The sequence below is a fragment of the Bison bison genome, unplaced genomic scaffold, assembly GCF_000754665.1.
Source record: "Bison bison bison isolate TAMUID 2011002044 unplaced genomic scaffold, Bison_UMD1.0 scf7180017864473, whole genome shotgun sequence".
Classification (NCBI taxonomy): Eukaryota; Metazoa; Chordata; class Mammalia; order Artiodactyla; family Bovidae; genus Bison; species Bison bison.
In genome coordinates this window covers 3,176,579-3,199,162 of record NW_011495034.1, presented here as the reverse complement: position 1 = coordinate 3,199,162, position 22,584 = coordinate 3,176,579, and the positions used below count along the sequence as shown (strand labels likewise).

The 22,584-nt window shown below is 41.5% G+C and overlaps 1 protein-coding gene and 1 pseudogene across 3 annotated transcripts; one reads left to right on the top strand and one right to left on the bottom strand.

The window, feature by feature from the left end:
• Positions 1-398: 398 nt before the first annotated feature.
• PRSS35 (protease, serine, 35) lies at positions 399-19,287 on the bottom strand. Of its 3 annotated transcripts, XM_010861743.1 has the most exons (4): positions 19,102-19,287; positions 11,047-11,080; positions 10,107-10,190; positions 399-3,379 (listed from the first exon to the last, which is right to left on the bottom strand). In XM_010861743.1, exon 4 carries the CDS (start codon positions 3,358-3,360, stop codon positions 2,122-2,124), a length of 1,239 nt encoding a protein of 412 aa, XP_010860045.1. In that variant the 5' UTR covers positions 3,361-3,379; positions 10,107-10,190; positions 11,047-11,080; positions 19,102-19,287; the 3' UTR covers positions 399-2,121. The 3 variants fall into 3 exon arrangements, with proteins under 3 accessions (XP_010860045.1, XP_010860043.1, XP_010860044.1); XM_010861741.1 differs by lacking the exon at positions 10,107-10,190; XM_010861742.1 differs by lacking the exons at positions 10,107-10,190; positions 11,047-11,080.
• LOC105004351 overlaps positions 12,827-22,584 on the top strand; it is an 89,459-nt pseudogene continuing 79,701 nt past the window's right edge.

The window sequence follows — 22,584 nt, the reverse complement described above, 5'->3', positions numbered from 1 at the left end:
ACTGAGCTAAACTTTTATATTTTTGGAAAGTATATTGTACAGTGATTTTAAGGAAATCATGTACATTCAGAACTTAACCTTAAGACCCAAACTACTGATGCTGAGCATTCTAAATTCCTCCAAACTGACTCAAACCCAGGACTTATTTTCTAAGAATCTAAGATGAGGAATGTGTGTGTGTGTGTGTTTGCAAGTGTGCAAATATTTGAGTCACAGTGATCAAATAGATGTTTCCCCAGAAAGGATCTGATCAAAACTTTTGAGACAGCCCTATTCCACTACTACTGGTAGTTAAATACTTCCCAGCAAAAAGTGCTTAGAATTAAATAGAATTTTTTTAATAAGCAGTTTAATTGAATACTTGCTAAAACCCTGTATATAAAACATATATACAAACATAGTAAGAGTTACAGTTGATTTATTGAATGATTTCTAACAGATTGATATTATAAAGGAATATAACTTGTATGAAATTTCAGCTATTTTCAACACCATTTACAAAATCACTTTTTATAATAATCTAGTCATGTATTCCCTTTGCATACTAGACAAGGGTATAACTTCTTACTATGGAAAATAATAACAAGTAAAATAACTTTGAACTCAGGCAGAATCAGTGACTTGGGTTTATTCCAAAAGAAGAGTATGTATCCTTGAAACTGCCAGGAAGAACAGCCCAGAAATCAGGGCTAGCTACAGCTCCTAAGTTTTATAGTGCACTCACTTACAGATCACTAAAACCCTTTAAACACAGTGGCCTATACTAACGCACTTAGTGTCAGGAAGATCCCCTGGAGGAGGAAATAGCAACCCACTGCAGTATTCATGCTGGGAAAATTGCATGGATAGAAGAGCCTGGTGGGCTACAATCCATGGGGTTGCAAAGAGTCGGACATGACCAAGCAACTGAGCACACCACAACCTTCTTACAAGTCATTCAGCAGATATCTGTTCATTGAAGAAATAGTATTCAGTGTCTACTCTGAGTTTTGCCCCAGGGTGGTCACTGGACTCTTGTCTTCTGAGACTGCCCAAGTGAGGATAGAGCCTTGGTCCCTAGGAAAAACAATCAGAATTGTTTTTAAAAAGTTATATTCATAAATTATACTCATCTTGTTAAAAGGACATATATAAAAATCCCCTAATCAGAGAAATCACCAATAATATATCTATGACCCTATTAAGAAAATAACTTTGTCAAGGGGATGAAAGGGCTTTTCCTTGAAAAAGACATAGATTTCCTTGTCTAAAACTGTAACACTTCGTTCATAGGAGATTGCGTGGCGTAAAATGATGCAGGCTTTCAATACCTGACGGTTTATAACTTTGCAACAGTCTTCCCTATGCATACCTGAAAAGTCCATATTTTGAATATGAGTTAAAGACTTGAAATCTTAAAATGTTTCAACTTCCCTATTTTTAAACTAAATTTATTTCATAGAACAAAGTATTTCTCCCATAAATAAGAACACTGCAGTTGGTATTTTTCAGGCAGCAAAATAGTTAATTGTTTTATTTATAAAGTTTTCTGTTCCTTGTAATTCTTAAAAATAAAACAAACCTAAAAGCTTCTTAGACCCAATGGAAAACACAATATTAACAAAGAGGGATAGCATAGGCTGAAGGGGTCTGTCTCAGAGCAGTACAGAGTGTGTTGTAAATTACTGCCTCAAATTTGATTGTAGCCATGGGACTGTCCACTTCTGGATATGCAGTTTCACATTTAATATGCAACCAACACCCTATAAGCCTCTTTTTAGAGTAGGACCCTGAGAGTTAGTCCATTGAGAAATCACATAGTATTTATGCTTGAAATTTTAAAGTGTCCAATCTTTAAAAAGGCAGAAAGAAGCAAAGCCTTTCCCACAAATGAAACTTATCACCATGTAAAGAAGAATATACACTTGGCATTAAAGTACCCATCTAGTTTCAAGATGTATACCTACACATTTTTTAAAATGCATGAATAGCTCCTAATTTTGAAAAAAGGAAACATTAAAAATGTTGAAATGCTACTGGTAGGGTTCAAGTCTGGGCAAAACCTATGAAGTGATCTTTGCTACAATAAATCAAAACTGCTTTTCATGTCCAGATCATCGACAGCCTCGTTTCAGGTATCTGTTAGCCTTGGGTACAACTGGCATCATCCCCATGCATCCAGAGGCAGATCTGGGCATACTTGAGGGGCGTGATGCGCACGGCCACGTTGTAGTCCTTCTGAACACCGTGCACGTCCACCCACTGGTGGCCAGAATAGATGGCGATGATTTTGCGTTTCCACCTCTTTTTGTCTGGCTCTTTCAAACGCAGATAGACCCCGGAGCCAGTGGAGCCTGATTCGGCATCGCAGTATTGATAGAGGAGGTCATTGGACTCATCAGACACACTGCAAAACCGGTAGACTAACTGATCTGCCCTGTCCTGATCGAAGCCTGAGAAGTGGATCATCCCACCGGGCAGCTTCTTGATGGTGGGGCTGACTCCCAGCTCCATGTATTTCTTCTTGTGAGGGCGCTTCAGCTCCAGAAGGGCGTAGTCATAGTCCAGGGCCGGGTCTCCGCTCTCTCCTCTAGCCCAGCCCTTGGGGATGTGGGTGTTCTTGACCCGGGTCCACTGGAAGGAGGGCCTCCCGTCAGCAGCTCTCTGACGCCGAGCAGATCCCTTTCTCCTCCTTCCAGCCTTGGCTGTCTCCTTCAGGCTGTCTTGGCTCCCCTCTCTTCCAGCACCACTCACTTCCCTCCTGTTCCTCCTAGACCCCCGACGTCTCTTGCCACCACCTTTATTTCTCATCTTCAGCAAGCCTACTCTTAGCTTTTTGCTGCCTTTGATGTAGTCATTTCCATCGTGGACACAGTGGGCAGCGGTTAGGACGTGGGTGGGAGAGATGAGAATGCCGCTGCAGCCTGTGGAGAGCTTCACCGCTGTATTGAAAGGGAAATTGGTCAAGAACTTCTTATCCAGGATGCTGAACCTGCTGTCGGTGCCGTACACCTGTCTCTTTCTCCTCACGGGTGCTCCTTGTGAGGTGAGGTTTTGAGTTGGCTCAGGGACCCAACCTTGAACTTTCACTCTGGTCAAGGTTCGGCTCCCATTCTCAAAGACAGTCTCGTAGGAGAGAGAGTCTTCCAGGTCAGAAAGGCTGGGGGCTGGGAGATCTTTCTGGCATTCAATGCCACACACTCGATTTAACACCATCTTAGCATCTGCCTCAAAGGCGGGGCTGGTGAGATGGAAGGTCCTTTCACTGACAAGTCGGGGTATTTTTCTCACGTGCCACATAAAATCCTGTTCCCTTTCAGATCCATCGATGAGGGTCCACCCAAGGGTGAAAAGCATCAACCCGAAGAGCATAGCTCCCATTTTGTTCTTCTATCTTGTCCTTTAAAACAGGAAAAAAAGAAGCTTTATGCTTTTTGTCTTATTGGGGTATAGTTACTTTACAATATTGTGTTAGTTTCTGCTGTACAACAAAGTGAATCAGCTATAGGTATACATGTATCTCCTCCCTCTTAGACCCTCACCCCCCAATCCCAGCCACCTAGGTCCCCCCAGAGCACTGAGCTGAGCTTGCTGTGCTGTACAGCAGGTTCCCACTAGCCATCTGTTTTACACCTGGCAGTGCACATACATTAGTCAGAAAGAAAAATAAGTACCATATATTAATGCAGAGATGTGGAATCTAGAAAAATGGTACAGATGAACCTATACTGCTTTCTGTTTAAACGTTAATTACCATTCATTTAGATCTTGAGTCCTAAATGTAGCTTCACCACTAAGAGGAGTCCCTATTTTCACTGTACTTAGATTTTACTGAGATTAGGTAAATACCATACTAAGCAGGCTCCTACAGATATCCAAAATCAGTAAATTTGATTTCACTCAAACTTCCCTCCACCTGCACTAATCCCCACACATCCCACCCCCGCCTACCATCTTCCTCTCTTCCTCTCCAGACAGCCCAACGCATGGGAGAATAAGAAGAGGGGCAAGGGGGGTCCTCTGGTGCCTAAGCCACACATTCCAAGGTCTCCTGCAACCTTATCTCCAGATGATTTAGAAATAAAGATAACGACAGATGTCTGACACTATCCCTGAACTTAGCGTCTTAATAAAGGCACGGACCATAAATTCCTCATCTCTACAATGTAAATGACTAGCACGGAGCTCAAAAAAAGCATTCACTGGAAAAAAATTTTTTTAAAAAAGGCCTTCACTAGAATGCACTACTTCCCTGAATCACGGCTTGCAGACCAAGCTGATTGATGGTGCAATTAAAATCATTAAATAGGAGGGAGGAGGGTTCAGGATGGGGAACACATGTATACCTGTGGCAGATTCATTTTGATATATGGCAAAACCAATACAATATTGTAAAGTTAAAAAATAAAATTTAAAAATAAATAAATAAAATCATTAAATAATAGACCCTTCCCTGGCCCAGTGGTTAAGACTTCACCACCACCCCACTCCCCGCCCCGTCCCCAACCCCAGATGCAGGAGATTGGTCAGAGAGCTAAGATCCCACATGCCTCACAGACAAAAAAACAAAATGTAAAACAGAAATGAGCATGTCATACAGAGTGAAGTAAGTCAGAGATGAACTATCGTATATTAATGCATCTATATGGAATATAGAAAAAGGGTACTGATGAACCTATTTGCAGGACAGAAATAGAGACGCAGACATAGAGAACAGACTTTGGACACAGCGAGCAAACGAGAGGGTGGGACGAATTACGAGTAACATTGAAACATACATTATCATATATAGCTCAGTTGGTATAGAATATGCCTGCAATGCAGGAGACCCCCGTTCACTTCCTGGGTCTGGAAGGGCCGCTGGAGAAGGGAAAGGCTACCCACTCCAGTGTTCTTGGGCTTCCCTTGTGGCTCAGCTGGTAAAGAATCTGCCTGCGATGCGGGAGACCTGGGTCGGGAAGATCTCCTGGAGAAGGGAAAGGCTACCCACTCCAGTGTTCTGGCCTAGAGAATTCCACGGACTGTATAGTCCATGAGGTGGCAAAGAGTCGGACACAACTGAGTGGAAAAAAAGAAAAAATGGGAAGTTGCTGTATAACACAAGGAGCTCAACACAGTGCTCTAATAGCCTGGAAAAGTGGGATGGGGTTGGGAGGACGTTCAAGAGGGAGGGGACATAATTATGGCTGATTCACGTTGTATGGAAGAAGCCAACACAATATTGTAAAACAATTATCCTCCAATTAAAAATAAATTTTTAAAAAGTTTAATATAACAAACATAAAAAAAACTTCAAAAATGGTCTACATTAAAAAAAATTTTTTTAATCATCAGATAATATTCTAAAATATAATATTCAGTAGAAGTTTTAGAAATAAAGGAGCTCCTCTACTATTGACCTGCTTTGATTTTTTTAACAAGCAGAACCCCTTATCATAAAGAGTACACAGCACGGGCTGTTTTATTCAAAAATAAGAAAAATATACCCTGTTCTTTTTAAAAACGAAGTTGTGCTTGGAACTACCACCCAAGCAAAACAATATACAAAAATGTGTTATAGTGACATTTTACTGGATATTAAAATTGTAAGAATTTATGGAGCACAAGCAATTGTCGTGGATTTACCACTTGGGGGAGCACAATCGTGATTAAATCATAGGTTTAATGGGACCCTTTCATCATGGGTCTCATCACCTGAGAGCCATTGAAAGTTGCCAGTACTTGGTGAATTATATAATATCTCATCTATTATTTACATCTTCTTGCCTTCTTTTCCTGCTTCCCTAGGTTTGCTGGTATGTAAATCTCTTTCTAGAACTGCTGTTTGTCAGTTATTGCTTTGTGAGAGTAAGGAGGAGTGTAACATTCTTTGGAGCAGCAATTTGGAAATTTGTGAGCTATGTTCCAAGTTGTTTTTAACTAATAGTTAACATATCCAGGCTTACCAAATGCTTTGCACTTTGTATAAAGCAGAGGCAGTTCAAGGTTAGTTTATGCCTATAATACCTTCACTCTCACAGCTTTCTGATAAGCCTTTGCATGGAAAAGAAAGTTAATACAGGATGTCAGGAATGGCCCACAAACCAGGGTACACCCCTAAGATCCTAAGCACTGGCAGGAAAAGCAAAAGTTGCTTCTGATGCAGAGCCAAATATGGGCATTTCGTGACACAACAGAGTTCATTTTGCCATATCCAAGTATGGAACTTTATTAACAAACTAATAACATTCTTCTGATAAAACAAATCATATACTACATTAATCTCTTTGTTGTTTAAACATGATCTGTTCATTACAATATAATTATTTTGAATCACTGTATATTAAAACATGTTAAGCAAGTTTAGAATAATCTTTACTTCTACTTTAGAATAATCTTTACCATTTTTTTCTATTTGCTCACACTTGAATGCTAAGTAATGGTGATTTTGGTGAATATTAAACTGTATTGTTTGCCTAATAGCTTGTACTTTATTTTGGAGACAGGCCATTCTTCTGTAGACTGATGGATATTGTCCCCTAAATCATTAAATACATTTCAGGAAAAATCCACACTCATGTACAATATTTTCTAATCATTACCATGGCAAATTTGATTTTACACAAAACAGTAATTATATTGGTAATGATTTTGTTGAACCACTTAGTATTTTGTACCTTCTGTGCAGTTTTCCAGAGATGGCAATGGCACCCCACTCCAGTACTCTTGCCTGGAAAATCCCATGGATGCAGGAGCCTGGTAGGCTGCAGTCCATGGGGTCACTAAGAGTCGGACACGACTGAGCGACTTCACTTTCACTCTTCACTTTCATGCATTGGAGAAGGAAATGGCAACCCACTCCAGTGTTCTTGCCTTGAGAATCCCAGGGACAGGGGAGCCTGGTAGGCTGCCGTCTATGGGGTCGCACAGAGTCGGACATGACTGAAGCGACTTAGCAGTAGCAGCATGCAGTTTTCATAATGAGTATTTCATCCATTTTATTTAATTGGATTGGAATGAATAAGGCTAACCGCTCAGTAACTACTGAGATCTTGAAATTATATGTTTTATTGGGTAGTTCCCAAGATGAAAAGTTGTCTTTCCCTTAAAACGAAATGCTAAAATCAGTTATTTGCTGCCTCTTAGTTTATCAACGGGAGAAGGCAATGGCACCCCACTCCAGTACTGTTGCCTCAAAAATCCCATGGATGGAGGAGCCTGGTAGGCTGCAGTCCATGGGGTTGCTAAGAGTCAGACACGACTGAGCGACTTCACTTTCACTTTCCACTTTTCATGTATTGGAGAAGGAAATGGCAACCCACTCCAGTGTTCTTGCCTGGAGAATCCCATGGACAGAGAAACCTGGTAGGCTGCAGTCCCTGGGGTCGCACAGAGTCGGACACGACTGAAGCGACTTAGCAGCAGCAGCAGCAGTTTATCAACAGACCAAAGTAGATGATTTTTTAAAAGATACATATATTTTTTTTAATCTATTTGATCCTTAGAAAAATGTCAAACAAATTTTTTGGTATAGGAAATATTTTTTTAATTATTTTAAGTTAGCCCTACATGCATGATAACAGCCATTCATTATATACTTAATATATGAGTACACTAAAGACTGAGTCAGACAATTATCTTCATTAAAAACTACAAAGAATCACATTGTACATTTTAACATTGATAATAGTGATCTGTGAAGTAATAAATGTGTCAAAGGCATTCCCAAGCAAAAGAAAGAGCATCTAAATCTAGGTACTGTGGTATTGCTCACACGTTTCTGTTTTTGTTTTCAGTACTCTGTCATTTAGCCTTGCAAGTTTTCAGCTACTTAGGGCTTGGATACTGCTACTGCTGCTACTGCTAAGTCACTTCAGTCGTGTCTGACTCTGTGCGACCCCATAGACGGCAGCCCAGCAGGCTCCCCCATCCCTGGGATTCTCCAGGCAAGAACACTGGAGTGGGTTGCCATTTCCTTCTCCAGTGCATGAAAGTGAAAAGTGAAAGTGAAGTCACTCAGTCGTGTCCGACTTTTAGAGACCCCATGGACTGTAGCCCACAAGGCTCCTCCGTCCATGGGATTTTCCAGGCAAGAGTACTGGAGTGGGGTGCCATCTCCTTCTCTGAGGGCTTGGATAGGCATAATGCAAATACTGAATTATAATTGACAAGATGGTTTTTTTTACTATGCAAATCACTGAACTGGAATATGAATCAAGTTTCCCTGTTCTTTACCAAATAAAACATGTGCCCTGTGCATTAATTCTGTAGGCAGACTTTTAAGAGCCGCACGTAATGGTTAATTTTATGTGCCAACTTGACTGGGCCAGAAGGTGCCCAGATGTTTTGTCTAATATTATCCTGGGTATGTTTGAGAGGGTGTCTCTGGATAAAATTAACATTTGAATCAGTAGACTAAGGTGAGCAGATTGCCCTCCCTAATGTGGGTGGGCCTCATCCAATCAGTTGAAGGCCTAAATAGAACAAAAAGGCAGACCCTCCTGTGAATAATCGGGAACTCCTCCTTCCTGACTGCTCTGAGCAGGGACATTGTTTTTTGTTTTTTTCCCCTGCCTTTGGCTTCAAAATGAAACACCACTCAAAAGAGTATTTTTAGTTTGTTAGTAGGATTCTATACTTGCATGTTGCAGAATAAACTGTCACATCAAGGAATTCCCAGGTTGTAGTCCTCAAACAAGCAGTGTCAGCATCCCCTAGGAACCTGTTAAAAATACTCATTCTCAGGACCCAACCCAGACGTACTGTTCAAAATTCTCCAGGAGGGATGTGGGTTCCCAGCTGTGTATGTTTTAACCAGCCCTCCAGGCAACTCTGATACTCAGTACGGTTTCAGAACCACAGCAGCCAAAGCCCTGGTGCAGCAGCTTGAGACCCTCCTCAGAAGGTTTTTCCAGGGATGACTGCTTAACCAGGTTTCACATGACCCCTGCTTCCTCTTTGTGTACAAAGTAAATTTATTCTGAACTTCATGCTTTTCCTGTGTTAGCAACAGCTATTACAGAAAGATCCCGTGGAGTAGGAAATGGCATCCCACTCCATTATTCTTGTCAGGGAAATTCCATGGTCAGAGGAGCCTGGCAGGCTACAGTCCATGGGGTCTCAGAGTTGGACATGACTTAGCAACTAAACAACAACAATAATATTGGAAGACTCAGCCTTTGATAGAAAAAAAACATACTTTCATATAAGTGATTTAACAGTACATCTGAAAAGATTCAAATACAGTAGGCTTGTCTGTGATGCCTCCAGCATCCAATACTACAGATGATGCAAGAGCACCAGTTGGCCAGCCCTGGCCAGGGCCTTTTGAGGGACTCAGCTGCAGTGTAGCACAGGAATAAAAGCCATGCCCACATCTATCCTTGGGCATGGGAAGGGCAGAACCTTGTCATATGACCTCAGAATCACAGTAATAAAGGACATGGGTTTAGTCTAATTTGGCCTGTAATTTCAAATTGGACAAATGTCTCGGGACACTTTCTTTTGGAAAATCTAAGTTTGTCTCATGGTAAAATGTCAGTGTAGTGTAAATGATAGCTCTTACTGATAGAGCAAGCCACGGTTCAGTGGATACATGTACAAATGCCTGTCATCCCAAAAGCACTAACTAAAGAGACATGGCCCCGGCTGTGGAGCAGCTATAGTATTTTGAAAGCTTTAATGTCTCTTGTTTTCCCTCAACCTCCTCCTTTTTCCTGTCTTCCATTGTAATTGTGACCTTCCCTGTCACTTTCCAGATGGCTTGGATTTGGGGCTTCAAATTCCAGTTTTGGTTAATGAAAGTGAGGTTGCAGTTATGGTTCTCACCATGAGTCAGTGTACACATAGTTGATTATGGGTTGGACCATGGAGATGGATGGAGCAGAAGGGAGTTAGAGAGGAAGCAAGGAATACCAGCATTTGTAGACAAACTCTTACTGATGGAGCAGATAGTATTCCACATTTGTACCTGGTCCATACTATTAACAGAAATAACCACCTGTAACTACAAGGGATTACTTGCTCTTGCTTTTGTTTGTTTGCTTGCTTATGCTTTCTTATAAATGTGAATGCTGACAAGTATTTAGAATATTTGGATTTCTCTACCAGCATGGTAGTTATCAGGGCAGACCAAGGAGTAAGAAGACCTGGGCTAAGTCTCATCTTCACCACTTATTAGGCATCTGAATCTGGGCAGTTCATTCACATCAATGAAGTTTCTGTTTCCTCATCTGCAAAGTGAAGATAATAGTAATTTCAACTTCATAATTCTGAGAATTAAATACATTGATATATGCAAAGAATTACCATTGAGCCCAGAGCATGGACACATTCAATTATAAGTTCTTTTATATTGGGTTGGCCTAAAAGTTCTTTCAGGTATTTCCATACACGGTTATGGAGAAAGCAAACAAACTTTTTGGCCAACCTGATAGTTATTATTCTACCTTAGTAGGTAAATTCGGAGAAGCAATGGCACCCCACTCCAGTACGATTGGCTGGAAAATCCCACGGACGGAGGAGCCTGGTAGGCTGCAGTCCATGGGGTCGCTAAGAGTCGGACACGACTGAACGACTTCACTTTCACTTTTTCACTTTCATGCATTGGGGAAGGAAATGGCAACCCACTCCAGTATTCTTGCCTGGAGAATCCCAGGGATGGGGGAGACTGGTGGGCTGCCGTCTATGGGGTTGCACAGAGTCGGACACAACTGAAGCGACTTAGCAGCAGCAGCAGCAGCAGCAGTAGGTAAATTAATATCACTTTAAAACAGTTAATTATATAAGGCAAAGTTATAGCACTTTTAGTTTTCTAAACAGTCAATTTTATACTCAAATATTTTTATTTCAGGGTAGTTTCTGATACACTCTGAAAACACCCTTTTTCTTTGTTTTGGTTTTTGTTCAAGGACAGCTTCATTTTAGAGACGTCCCAAATGAATGCTTTCCTAACTACTCATTTCTATGAAGATCTGTGGGTTTGTAATATATTTTTCTCATTGCTATTAAATAAGTGTAATTAAACATTACCCAGCCACAGAACATTTGAATTGCATTTCCAATGTATTATTTTAAGCCTGGACCTACCCTAAGAATTCTGGAACTGCAACAGGTCTTCAACCTAAAAAGAAACAGTCAATGTCAAAATAATTACTCTGAGGGAGCAATTTACAATGAGAAAAAAAAAAAAACACAACTTTTTAAGTGAATCTATTCTAAAGTATATAGCATAGCATGACATAATAATATTCTCAGGCTCAGTTTCTCTTTTATTTTTTGGTTTGTTACCCTTTAAAGTTTACATTTTAACTTAAATAGGGCAGGCAGATGAAGGAAAGATTAGATGCTTGCTCACCATATTAAATATTTTGAATGAGTTTTTTTTCCTGTATACGAACAAGAGCTGATTTACCATCAAAGATCTGTACCAGGTCATAGAGTCACTAACTTGGTCCTTTCTTTTCACCTGGTCCCTTGTAACAGACAGGGAGGTAGTTGTCCAAGTTCATGTGTATAGTTTGCTGCCATGGGACATAATTTTGCATTAATGTGTCAAACACTTTGTGGGGGCTCAGTCAGATCAATGGCCTTGTAGGACCAACATCAGCTTTTACCTTCATGCATATTTGGACATAGCAATCACTGCATAACCACTTTTGACAACTTCCCTGTCTTTTATCTGGCCATTCGTGATCCAAGCCACCTGCCCCTCCCAGCATCACTACCTACACTCACACACATGCATAAGTGTGAAAACACACTCCAGCCATCTCTCCTCCTCCACTTTCATTCTCCCCCTGTTCAGTCAACACTGACACACGAGGGATAGACATCATGGTCTGGATCTGCAGACAGAACTGCTGGCTTAGGCAAAAGGCCGGGGCAGGAGAGGAGGGGCTTTACTAGTGATAGCAGACAGCTGGAGAGTGAGCATTAACTGTGTTAGGTTTTGGAGAATACTTGTAAAACTTTCATAAGTCACTTTTGCGTATGCACAGGAGACAAGGTATTTTATTAAGTTCAACTCCCGGTGCAGTGAAGCCCCCAGAGAAGGGGGGCTTCTAACTAGACACTAACTAGAGCACTGAAATGGATGCAACATTTAAGCTAAAAAGTGTGCAATCAGGATGACCAGAAAAGGAATAGTGCTCGATGTGTGACCAAGAGGGACAGGGAGGAACTAGGGTGTTTCCAGGGTGGTGGAGGCAGTGGGTTTTGAAGTCAAACCAATTTAAGTCCACTTGTGACTTCTTAGCACTATGATTTGTGAAGATCACTTAATTTCCCCAAACCTTATTTTCTACATTTGTTCAACAGGGAATAATACTTTGGAGTATTTTTGTGAGACACGGATATCATTAAGTTGGTGCAAAAGTAATTGCGGTTTTGCATCATTGAACTTACCCATTGATATTGGAATGCATTCTTAAATAAATGTGGTTATGTTATGTATCTTTTTAATGTGCATTTCTTGCTTTGTTTTTTTTTTTTTTTGCTAGTGACATTACTTTCTGTTTATATTTATTTTAGACTATAGAGATGATGTCTAAAATGTCATGTCTGCCATATTCACTTGACCTCTCACCAACCAACTACCACTTTTTCAAGCATCTCAACAACTTTTTGCAGGGAAAACATTTCCACAACCAGGGGGAGGCAGAAAATACTTTCTAGGAGTTTATCAAAACCCAAAGCACAGATTTTTATGCTACAGGGATTAGCAAACTTACTTCTTGTTGGCAAAAATGTGTCGATTGTAATGGTTTCTATTGTGATTAATAAAGATGCATTTGAGCCTAGCTATAATGATTTAAAATTCACGGTCTGAAACTGCAAGTACTTTTGTACCAACCTGTACATAAACACGATGCCCAGAGAACAGTAAGCCCTCAGCAAATGGCAGCAATTATTATTATTAGGATCAAACACTAAGAGTCAAAACACTGGTAAATATTTATAAAGGATTTCATGCATCTCTGACTGCTGTGGACCTCACCGCAGTACGCCAAGTACAAGCCGACCTTGTTTCATTGTCCTTCACTGCAATTCACAGATGCTATGATTTTTTACAAATTGCCACATGGCAACTCCACATTGACCAACTCTCTAGGAGCCATTTTTCCAACAGCATTTGCTCACTCTGTGTCATGTTTCAATAATCCTTTGTCTTTATTATTTGTTATGGTGATCTGTGATTGGTGATCTTTTGAGGTTGTTATTGTCATTGTGTTGGGGGCACCACAGACCACATCCACATAAGACGGTGAACTTAGCAAGTCCTGCGTGTGTTCCGACTGCTCCACTTACTGCCCTCTCCCCCAGCTCTCTCCCTCTCCTCAGGCCTTCCTGTTCCCTGAGACACAATTTTAAATTAGGCCAATTCATAACCCTACCATGGCCTCGAAGCGTTCAAGTGAAAAAAGAAGAGTTGCATGTTGCACTTTAAATCAAAAGCTAGAAATAATTAAGCTTCATGAGCAAGGCATGTGGAGAGCTGATATCATCGGCTGAAAGCTAGGCTTCTGGGCCAGTTAGCCAAGTGGGGAACGCAAGGGAAAAGTTCTTGAAGGAAATTAAAAGAACTACTCCAGTGCACACACGAATGATAAGAAAGCAAAACAGCCTTGCTACTGATAGGAAGAAAGTTTTAATGGTCTGGCTAGAAGAGCAGGCCAGCTACCACATACTTTTAGGCCAAAACCTAAATCAGGAGCAGGGTACTAACTCTCTTCAATTCTGTGAAGGTTGAGAGAAGTGAAGAGGATGCAGAAAAAACTCTGAAGCTAGCACAGGCTGTTTCACGAGGTTTAAAGAAAGAGGCCATCTCTACAGCCTAAAAGTGCAAACTTACACAGCAAATACCGATGCAGGAGCTGCAGCAAGTTATACAGAAGATCTAGCTAAGATAATTCATGAAGGCAGCTACCCTGAGAGACAGATATTCGATGCAGCAATCAATGCTTGGCTTCAAAACTTCGAAGGACAAGCTGACCCTCTTGTTAGGTGCTAATCCAGCTGGTGACTTTCAGCTGAAGCCAATGCTCATTTACCACCCTGAAAATCTTATAGCCCTTAAAAATTAGGCTAAATTTACTCTGCCTGGGCTCTATCAGTGGAACAGCAAAACCTGGATGATGGTTCATTTCTCTATGACACGGTTTGCTGAGTATTTTAAGCCCACTGTTGAGACATACTCTCAGAAAAAAGATTCCTTTCAAAATATTACTGCTCATTGATTTTGAATTTTGAGAACCGTAAGTTATGTTTTCCTTGATAACTCACAAATGTTTATAGGAGATGAACTGATTCTAAGTAACTGAATCTAATTAAAATGGAATCTTAACCCAGGAAAAAAAAATTACTGCTCATTGATGTACCTGATCACCCAAGAGCTCTGAGAGAGATGAACATAAAATGCATATTGTTTTCATGCCTGCTAACACAACATCCATTTTGCAGCCCAAAGATCAAGGAGTCATTGTGACTTTCAAGTCTTATTATTTAAGAAATATATTTCATAAAGCTACAGCTGCCACAGATAGTAATTCCTCTGATGAATATGGGCAAAGTCAGTTGAACACTTCTGGAAAGGAGACACTTTTGTGGGTACCATTAAGAACATTCATGATTCATGGAAAGAAGTCAACATACTAACAACACAGTTTGAAAGAGACTGGTTCTCATAGCCAAATTTGAGGGGTTCAGGTCTTCAGTAGAGGAAGCGGTGGCGGGTGTGCTGGAAACAGCACAGAAGGAGAGGTGGAGCCTGAAAATGTGACTGAACTACTGCGATCTCGTGAACAACTTTAATAGATGGAAGAGTTGCTTCTTATGGCTGAGCAAAGAATGTAGTTTCTTGAGATGGTGAAGATGCTCTGAAGACTGTTGAAATGACAATAATGGATTTAGAATATTACAGGAACTTAGTTGATAAAGCAGCAGCAGCCTTTGAGAGGACTGACTCCAGTTTTGAAAGTTCTCTAGGTGGGTAAATGGAGAAGGCAATGGCATCCCACTCCAGTACTCTTGCCTGGAAAATCCCATGGACGGAGGAGCCTGGAAGGCTGCAGTCCATGGGGTCCCTGAGGGTCGGACACAACTGAGCGACTTCACTTTCACTTTTCACTTTCATGCATTGGAGAAGGAAATGGCAACCTACTCCAGTGTTCTTGCCTGGAGAATCCCAGGGACGGGGGAGCCTGCTGGGCTGCCGTCTATGGGGTTGCACAGAGTTGGACACGACTGAAGTGACGTAGTGGTAGTAGTAGTAAGTAGGTAAAATGCTATCAAACAGCATTGCATACTGCAGAGAAATCGTTCCCAAAGGAAGAGTCAATCAATGCAGCAAACTTCATTGTTGTCTTATTTTAAGAAACTGCTACAGCTGCCCCAGCCTTCAGCAACCACCACCCTGCTCAGTCAGCAGCCATCAGCATCAAGGCAGGAGCCTCCACCCTCAAAAAGATGGACTTGCTTAAGCTCAGATGATGGTTAGCATTTTTAGCAATAAAGTATTTTTCAACTGTAACATGCACTGTTTTTTAGACATAATGCTACCACACAGTAGACTACAGTAACTTACATGCTCTGGGACACCTTGCTTTATTGCAAAATCTGCTTCTTTGCGGTGATCTAGAACTAAAGCCACAGTATCTCCAAGTTGTGCCTGTCACAGCTCCCAAGGAGAGCCACATCTTAATCCCCAGGACCTGTGCCTATGTTCTTAATTGGTAAAGGAGACTCTGCAGATGTGATTTAGTTAAGGATTGTGTGATGAGATTAGCTTGGGTTACCCAGGTGAGCACAATGTAATCACAGGGCTCCTTTTATAAGAGGTGGGCAGGAGGGTCACGAACCCGAAGGAGCTGTGAAGTTGGAGGCAGAGGTCAGGGTGAGGCTGAATCATAAGCTGCAAAACACGGGTGGCGGCTAGATCTTACAAACGGTAAGGAGACATTCTCTCCTGGAACTTCCAGGGAAAAACTGCAACCGTGCTGACCCTCTCTGGACTTCTGGCCTCCAGAACTATAAGATAAGGTGTTGTTTTATGTCACTGAATTTGTAGTATTTTGTTACAGCAGCAGTAGGAAATGAATACACTCAGGTAAAAAAATGTTTGGATTGCCTGCCTCGGATGTTCAGAAAGGAAGAAATAGTAGGGGGGAACACTGTCTGGGTCAGAGACCTAAACATAAATGAAAATTTTCATTTTTAGAAAAATTATACAACACGCAATTTTAGAACTAAACCTTGAATATTATGATAAAACACTATAGTGATGTGGAGTAGTATTTCTAGGCTGACTGGAGAGCTGGAACCGGGTGGATAAATTTGTTTTTCAACAAAAGCATACAGTGTTTACAATCCTATGCATCGTTTCAAAGCCTCTTTCCTTGCTTAAGAATCTCTGCGATAAATCCTCTTTAGTCTTTAAGTTGAACTAAAAACCTTCTAAGATCTCTTTCAACATTAAAGTTCTAGCTTAAATCACAAAGGAAAACACACGAGTCACTTACTCATCAGTGAGCCTCAAGCAGTTTAAATTCCTTGACTCCTTAGGGTAGGAACTTGACTGCTATCCCTATTGCTACCACTAGGAGGCGAAGCTAGCCTGCTGTCTAAGTAGATCTCATATTTAAAAGGTTTACATTCATTAAGCTACAAAATCAAATTTAGTTTAAAAAAACATGTAGGAGTCATGGGATGGGGAGAAGTCTAACTGGTTAATAATATACTAATAATATACAGTGTGGAATAATAATAATCCACATTGTTGTCACATGTGGAATTGATCACATTTAGAAAACCCGCCTCTAGGCCACAGAGCCCATCCTGACGAGCTGTGGGCTGATGATGTTGTCCACAGCCAGACAACCTTCTGGCAGGTGGTTTTCCAGAACCTCTGTGGTGCCAGCACATTTCCAGTATGATCTCCAGGGCCACTAAACAATCCCCCAAAGGTGCGGCAGTTCACTGCAGCATGAAAAATCTTCAGCCTGCCAAATATTTCACATGTCTACCAAAGACTTCATAAGCCATTTCTAAAGGGTAAGCTTGCCACTGATGTCTATGCTAAAAATAAATGGCAAGGAAGTTCACTGACAATGTGCCAGTTTCTATTCAAAATATGATAGCACTATCGTCAAGTTTAGTTTCAGGAATGAGGCAGAATAATTAATGTCTGCTTAAAATGTTTGGCAGTAGTGGAGGGAAAGGAAGATGGTAAAGTTACACAGTTGATTATTTTACAGTTACCCACAACTTCTGTTTCTCATCACAATAAAAAAAAAAGAAAAACCTCTTTGTTTTTTAAGTTATTTTTCCAGGACCTGTACACTTCAATTTGTGCAAAGGATACGCTATGTGTAAATTGAATTTGGGGTGAAAGGCACTTAGGAAGCCCCAAAGGGAACCCTCTGCTGACTCTCTCACCCACTGACATAGGAAATGCACAGCATATGGCTCCTGACTTGTTTTCTATCTCGCAAGTTGGCCTTTGAAAGCAAAGCCTATCTGTGACTGCATTAGGTTTGCTACTCTTCAGGCTTTAATGCATCTTATGATCACTGTATTTTTAGCTAAGCAAACATCTGTTAAAGTTTCTAAAGCTTTTGAAAATATTCTAGTTAAGCAAAGTCATAAAATAATAACTTTCATACTTTGCTATTTCCAACCTCTCATCTCAGATTTCTCATGTGCAAAGTTAACCCAGTGAGGTAGCTTCAGTTTCCGAAATTCTGAATCTCATCCCACTGTTTAAAATGCAATATGCTTGCCGTGGACAGTTGAGCATTGGGCAAAGATAAATAATTAACTCACATTAGCAATTGATTGGAGAAGGAAATGGCAACCCACTCCAGTGTTCTTGCCTGGAGAATCCCAGGGACGGGGGAGTCTGGTGGGCTGCCGTCTATGGGGTCGCACAGAGTCGGACACGACTGAAGCTACTTAGCAGCAGCAATTGATTATTTTAACACGATGAGCACATTCTATGTGCCAAGCACTAGATTAAACAATCTCACATTTGAAAATACAGAGAAGATTCTTAAAAGCACAACAGTTTCTGAGCTGTCTGGAGGAAAAATAAGAAAGAGTATCCATGACCAACTTCTTCTCACATTAAACGAGCTCTTCTAGTATTTCCTAATAAAAATAAAATTCCATATGATGCTCGGGCACTACTTTCAGGCTGAGATGTCTTATTTGGCTGGAATCTTAACCTTCTCTCTTCTAAATTATAAACCAGATTCTAAGCATAGTTCTCCAGGCAATAGCACATGACTTTTATAATTCTCTGTGGGGACAGACGCACTTGGGATAGAATGAGAATTAATTTCAGAAGTGAGAAAGGTTAATAGGGGAGAAAAACCACCTCGCCAGGATATGCAGCTTCTTTCAAATCAATGATAGTGTGAAAAGGTCGGAGGAATCAGGCAGGAAGTGTTTCTACAACTTTTCCAAAAAAAAAAAAAAAATTATGGTAGAAAATATCAAAAGTAGAGGGAAAACTATGAAATAGAATGAAACATAAAATTATAACCCCTACGTGCCCATCACCCTGAGGCAACAACTACCAATATTTTGCCAATCTTGTTCCAGTGGTCTCCCCTGCCCCCTCCTTTTTTTTGCTAGTTTTTTAGAGCAAATCCAGGACTTTTCAATTTCATTTCATCTTCTCACTTTAAAATGTTTTTCACTGCTCCTTTCGCTGACCTGTGCAGCCAAGTTGATGAGAAAGCAAGAGATTCCTAGCTTTCATAGTAATCCTGCCAAAGAGGCTTTCAACCAGAGTAGACCTTCCAGGAATGCATTTTACACCTTTTTCGATGGCATCTGTTAATAATCATAAAAATAAAGAGGGTCCCCTCTGGTAGTGCTTAAGTAAAAAGAATTCCATTTATATTCCAATGCAAACACTTTTACTGTTAAATATTAACGGTGCAGAGGCCAGCACAAAGAATTGCTTACTTGCAAGAGCCGTTTCTTTGATGGCTTAAAAGTGCTAAGTTTGATCTCTACCTTTAGCGCCCTTCAAAGGAGCTCTCCCTGGGGTGGGTCCTGCGTTTCTCAGGAACACTTCTAGGTTCTGGGGTCTTGCCCTTTCCTGGGGGGAAAAAGGGTTGGGGGTGTCTCCATCCTTACCTGCGAAGCTTCCTCAGTCCTCAGGGGCGCTGCCCAGCTCGAGTCAAAGTATCCCTAAGGCGGTCACCACCGCTGGCGAGGCAGGAGAGAGGGGTGGGGCTCCGGGACAGCGCGAGCCGGAGCCGGGGCTCCAGGCCACCGTCCGCCAGCACCGCCTGGAGACTGTGGGGAGGTGGGCGGCGAGCTGAGCGCCACGGCCGCGAGATGGGAGGGGAAAGGGGGCGTGGATGCGGGCGGACGCTGGGAGAGGTGAGGGGAGAGGAGGCGGCGGGAGGGCTAGGAAGCAGGAGAGACGGAGGCCTGGGGAGGGTTTACTAAGAGTTGGGCCTCTCATTCCAGAATCTCTGCCCCCCAACATTAGGAAAAATTCACGACTGAGTTCACAAGGACTGTCTGTCGCTCTGATCGTCTTCCTCCCTTAAATAGTGTCCAGAAGATACTCCCGAGTGTGTGCTTGGAGGAACTGGGTGTGATCAGGACTGTGTCTTTGTGTCCTAGTCCCCCAGCTCGAGTTTAGACGCCAGCTGTCTAGAAGAACCAGGGCCATTTCCCCAACCCCATCCTAAGCCCGTCTCCATCTGGGACCTCGCCACCCGGGACAGGCTCTCCACCAGCCAAATCCTGAGTCTCAGGCTCCTGCAGGCATCCACAGGCGACCTGAGAACCCGCGACCCTCGTGGGCTGCGACGTGGGTCACCTTGCAAGCATCCCTTGAGGCCTCCAGGGGGCGCGCGTCAGTTTCCGTCTGTCTCCAGGCTGGAAGGCTTTTTCTACTTGGGAAGAGCATCCTTTAAGATATTTGCCCGCCCCTGTCCCACCAAAATTCTAACCGCATCCTTTCTTAATCTTTTATTCTCCTCCTTAGCAGAGGTGCTCCTTTGGGGTGGGTGCTGCACAAGGTCGGGGACTCTAATTATTCAACATCTGTTGATCTTCTGGGTGGGAGGTCTGGAGCAAAATGCACTAGTAGAAAAATAAGTACAGAAATTTGATGCTGGCCCTCAAAGAAGAGAGATCAAGTAAGTGCACCAGTATTTATAACACACGGTCTTAGCATGTCCCATAATGCTTAGCTCATTAGTGGTTAATTTCATTTCTCGAATTTCTATGTATTGTTTTAGCAATGAAATCAGAACATATATACAATTTAATTTCCTGTTTTTCCACTTAGTGTTTTCATTTATGCACTTAGTCATATAATTTAAATCTATTAATAATTTTATCTGGTATAAAATAACTAGTTCTGAAGCTCTCTGTCTCACCAGTCAGATCATAATCTTCAAATGCATTCTTGAATCACCACCCTCTACCACAAGGGTTGGCTTATAATGTGCTGATAGTGTCGAGCTTAAAAATGTTTCCTAGTAAAATGGAGTGTGTGTGCATGCTCAGTCATGTCCAACTATTTGGGACCCCATGGTCTGGAACCCACCAGGCTCCTCTGTCCATGAATTTTTCAGACAAGAGTACTAGAGTGGATTGCCATTCCCTTCTCCAGGGGGTCTTCCCGACCCAGGGATCAAACTCAAGTCTCCTGCATCTCTTGCATTGGCAGGCGAATTCTTTACCACTGCTCCACCTAGGAAGCCTGAAATAGAGTGTGGGGAAAAATATAAAGTCCAGCATTCAGAATGGGAGTCTCCTATGACACTAAATAGATGTGCCCTGGGCCTCAGTCTCTTCATCAGTAAATTAAGAAGGTTGCACTGGAGGACTTCTGCAGTCTGTACTTCTCAAATATTTTTGGGATTCTAACACTGCATGTAGTGTGGGCATGGGTCTGATTCCTTTAATTCTGTCAGCACCCCTCATTGACATCACATAAAGCTAAACTCATCGTGCTTAAATTTTCAGGGGCCCCTTCCTGAGTCTTTTGCCCCAAACCATATTTCTTCCCCAGCTTTACTGAGATATAACAGACATGCAGCATTGTGTAAACTTAAGATGTACAATATGATGATTTCTGAAACATATAGCAATATGTTTGCCACAATAAGGTTAGTTAACACATCCTTTACTTCACATAATGACCATTTTAAAATTGTTAAGGTGAAAACATTAAAGCTTTGTGCTCAGAGTAACTTTCAAGATACAATATAGTATTGTTAACTATAGTCACCACCCTGTGCATTAGATCCTGGGAACTTATTCATCTTATAATTGAAAGATTATACCCTTTGAACCTGGAATGTTAGATCCATGAATCAAGGCAAATTGGAAGTGGTCAAACAGGAGATGGCAAGAGTGAATATCAACATTCTAGGAATCAGTGAGCTAAAATGGACTGGAATGGGTGAATTTAACTCAGATGACCATTATATCTACTACTGTGGGCAGGAATCCCTTAGAAGAAATGGAGTAGCCATCATGGTCAACAAAAGAGTCCAAAATGCAGTACTTGGAAGCAATCTCAAAAATGACAGAATGATCTCTGTTTGTTTCCAAGGCAAACCATTCAATATCACAGTAATCCAAGTCTACGCCCCGACCAGTAATGCTGAAGAAGCTGAAGCTGAATGGTTCTATGAAGACCTACAAGATCTTTTAGAACTAACACCCAAAAAAGATGTCCTTTTCATTATAGGGGAGTGGAATGCAAAAATAGGAAGTCAAGAAACACCTGGGGTAACAGGCAAATTTAGCCTTGGAGTACGAAATGAAGCAGGGCAAAGACTAATAGAGTTTTGCCAAGAGAACACACTGGTCATAGCAAACACCCTCTTCCAAAAACACAAGAGAAGACTCTACACATGGACATCACCAGATGGTCAACACCGAAATAAGATTGATTATATTCTTTGCAGCCAAAGATGGAGAAGCCCTCTACAGTCAGCAAAAACAAGACCAGGAGCTGACTGTGGCTCAGATCATGAACTCCTTATTGCCAAATTTAGACTTAAATTGAAGAAAGTAGGGAAAACCATTAGACCATTCAGGCATGACCTAAATCAAATCCCTTATTATTATACAGTGGAAGTGAGAAATAGATTTCAGGGACTAGATCTGATAGACAGAGTGCCTGAAAACTATGGATGGAGGTTCGTGACATTGTACAAGAGACAGGGAGCAAGACTATCCCCAAGAAAAAGAGATGAAAAAAGGAAACTTGCTGTCTGAGGAGGCCACAACAAATAGCTGTGAAAGGAAGAGAAGAGAAAAGCAAAGGAGAAAAGGAAAGATATAAGCATCTGAATGCAGAGTTCCAAAGAATAGCAAGAAAAGATAAGAAAGGCTTCCTCAGCAGTCAATGCAAAGAAATAGAGGAAAACAACAGAATGGGAAAGACTAGAGATCTCTTCAAGAAAATTAGTGATACCAAGAGAACATTTCATGTAAAGATGGGCTCAATAAAGGAGAAATGGTATGGACCTAACAGAAGCAGAAGATATTAAGAAGAGGTGGCAAGAATACACAGAAGAACTGTACAAAAAAGATCTTCATGACCCAGATGATCGTGATGGTGTGATCATTCACCTAGAGCCA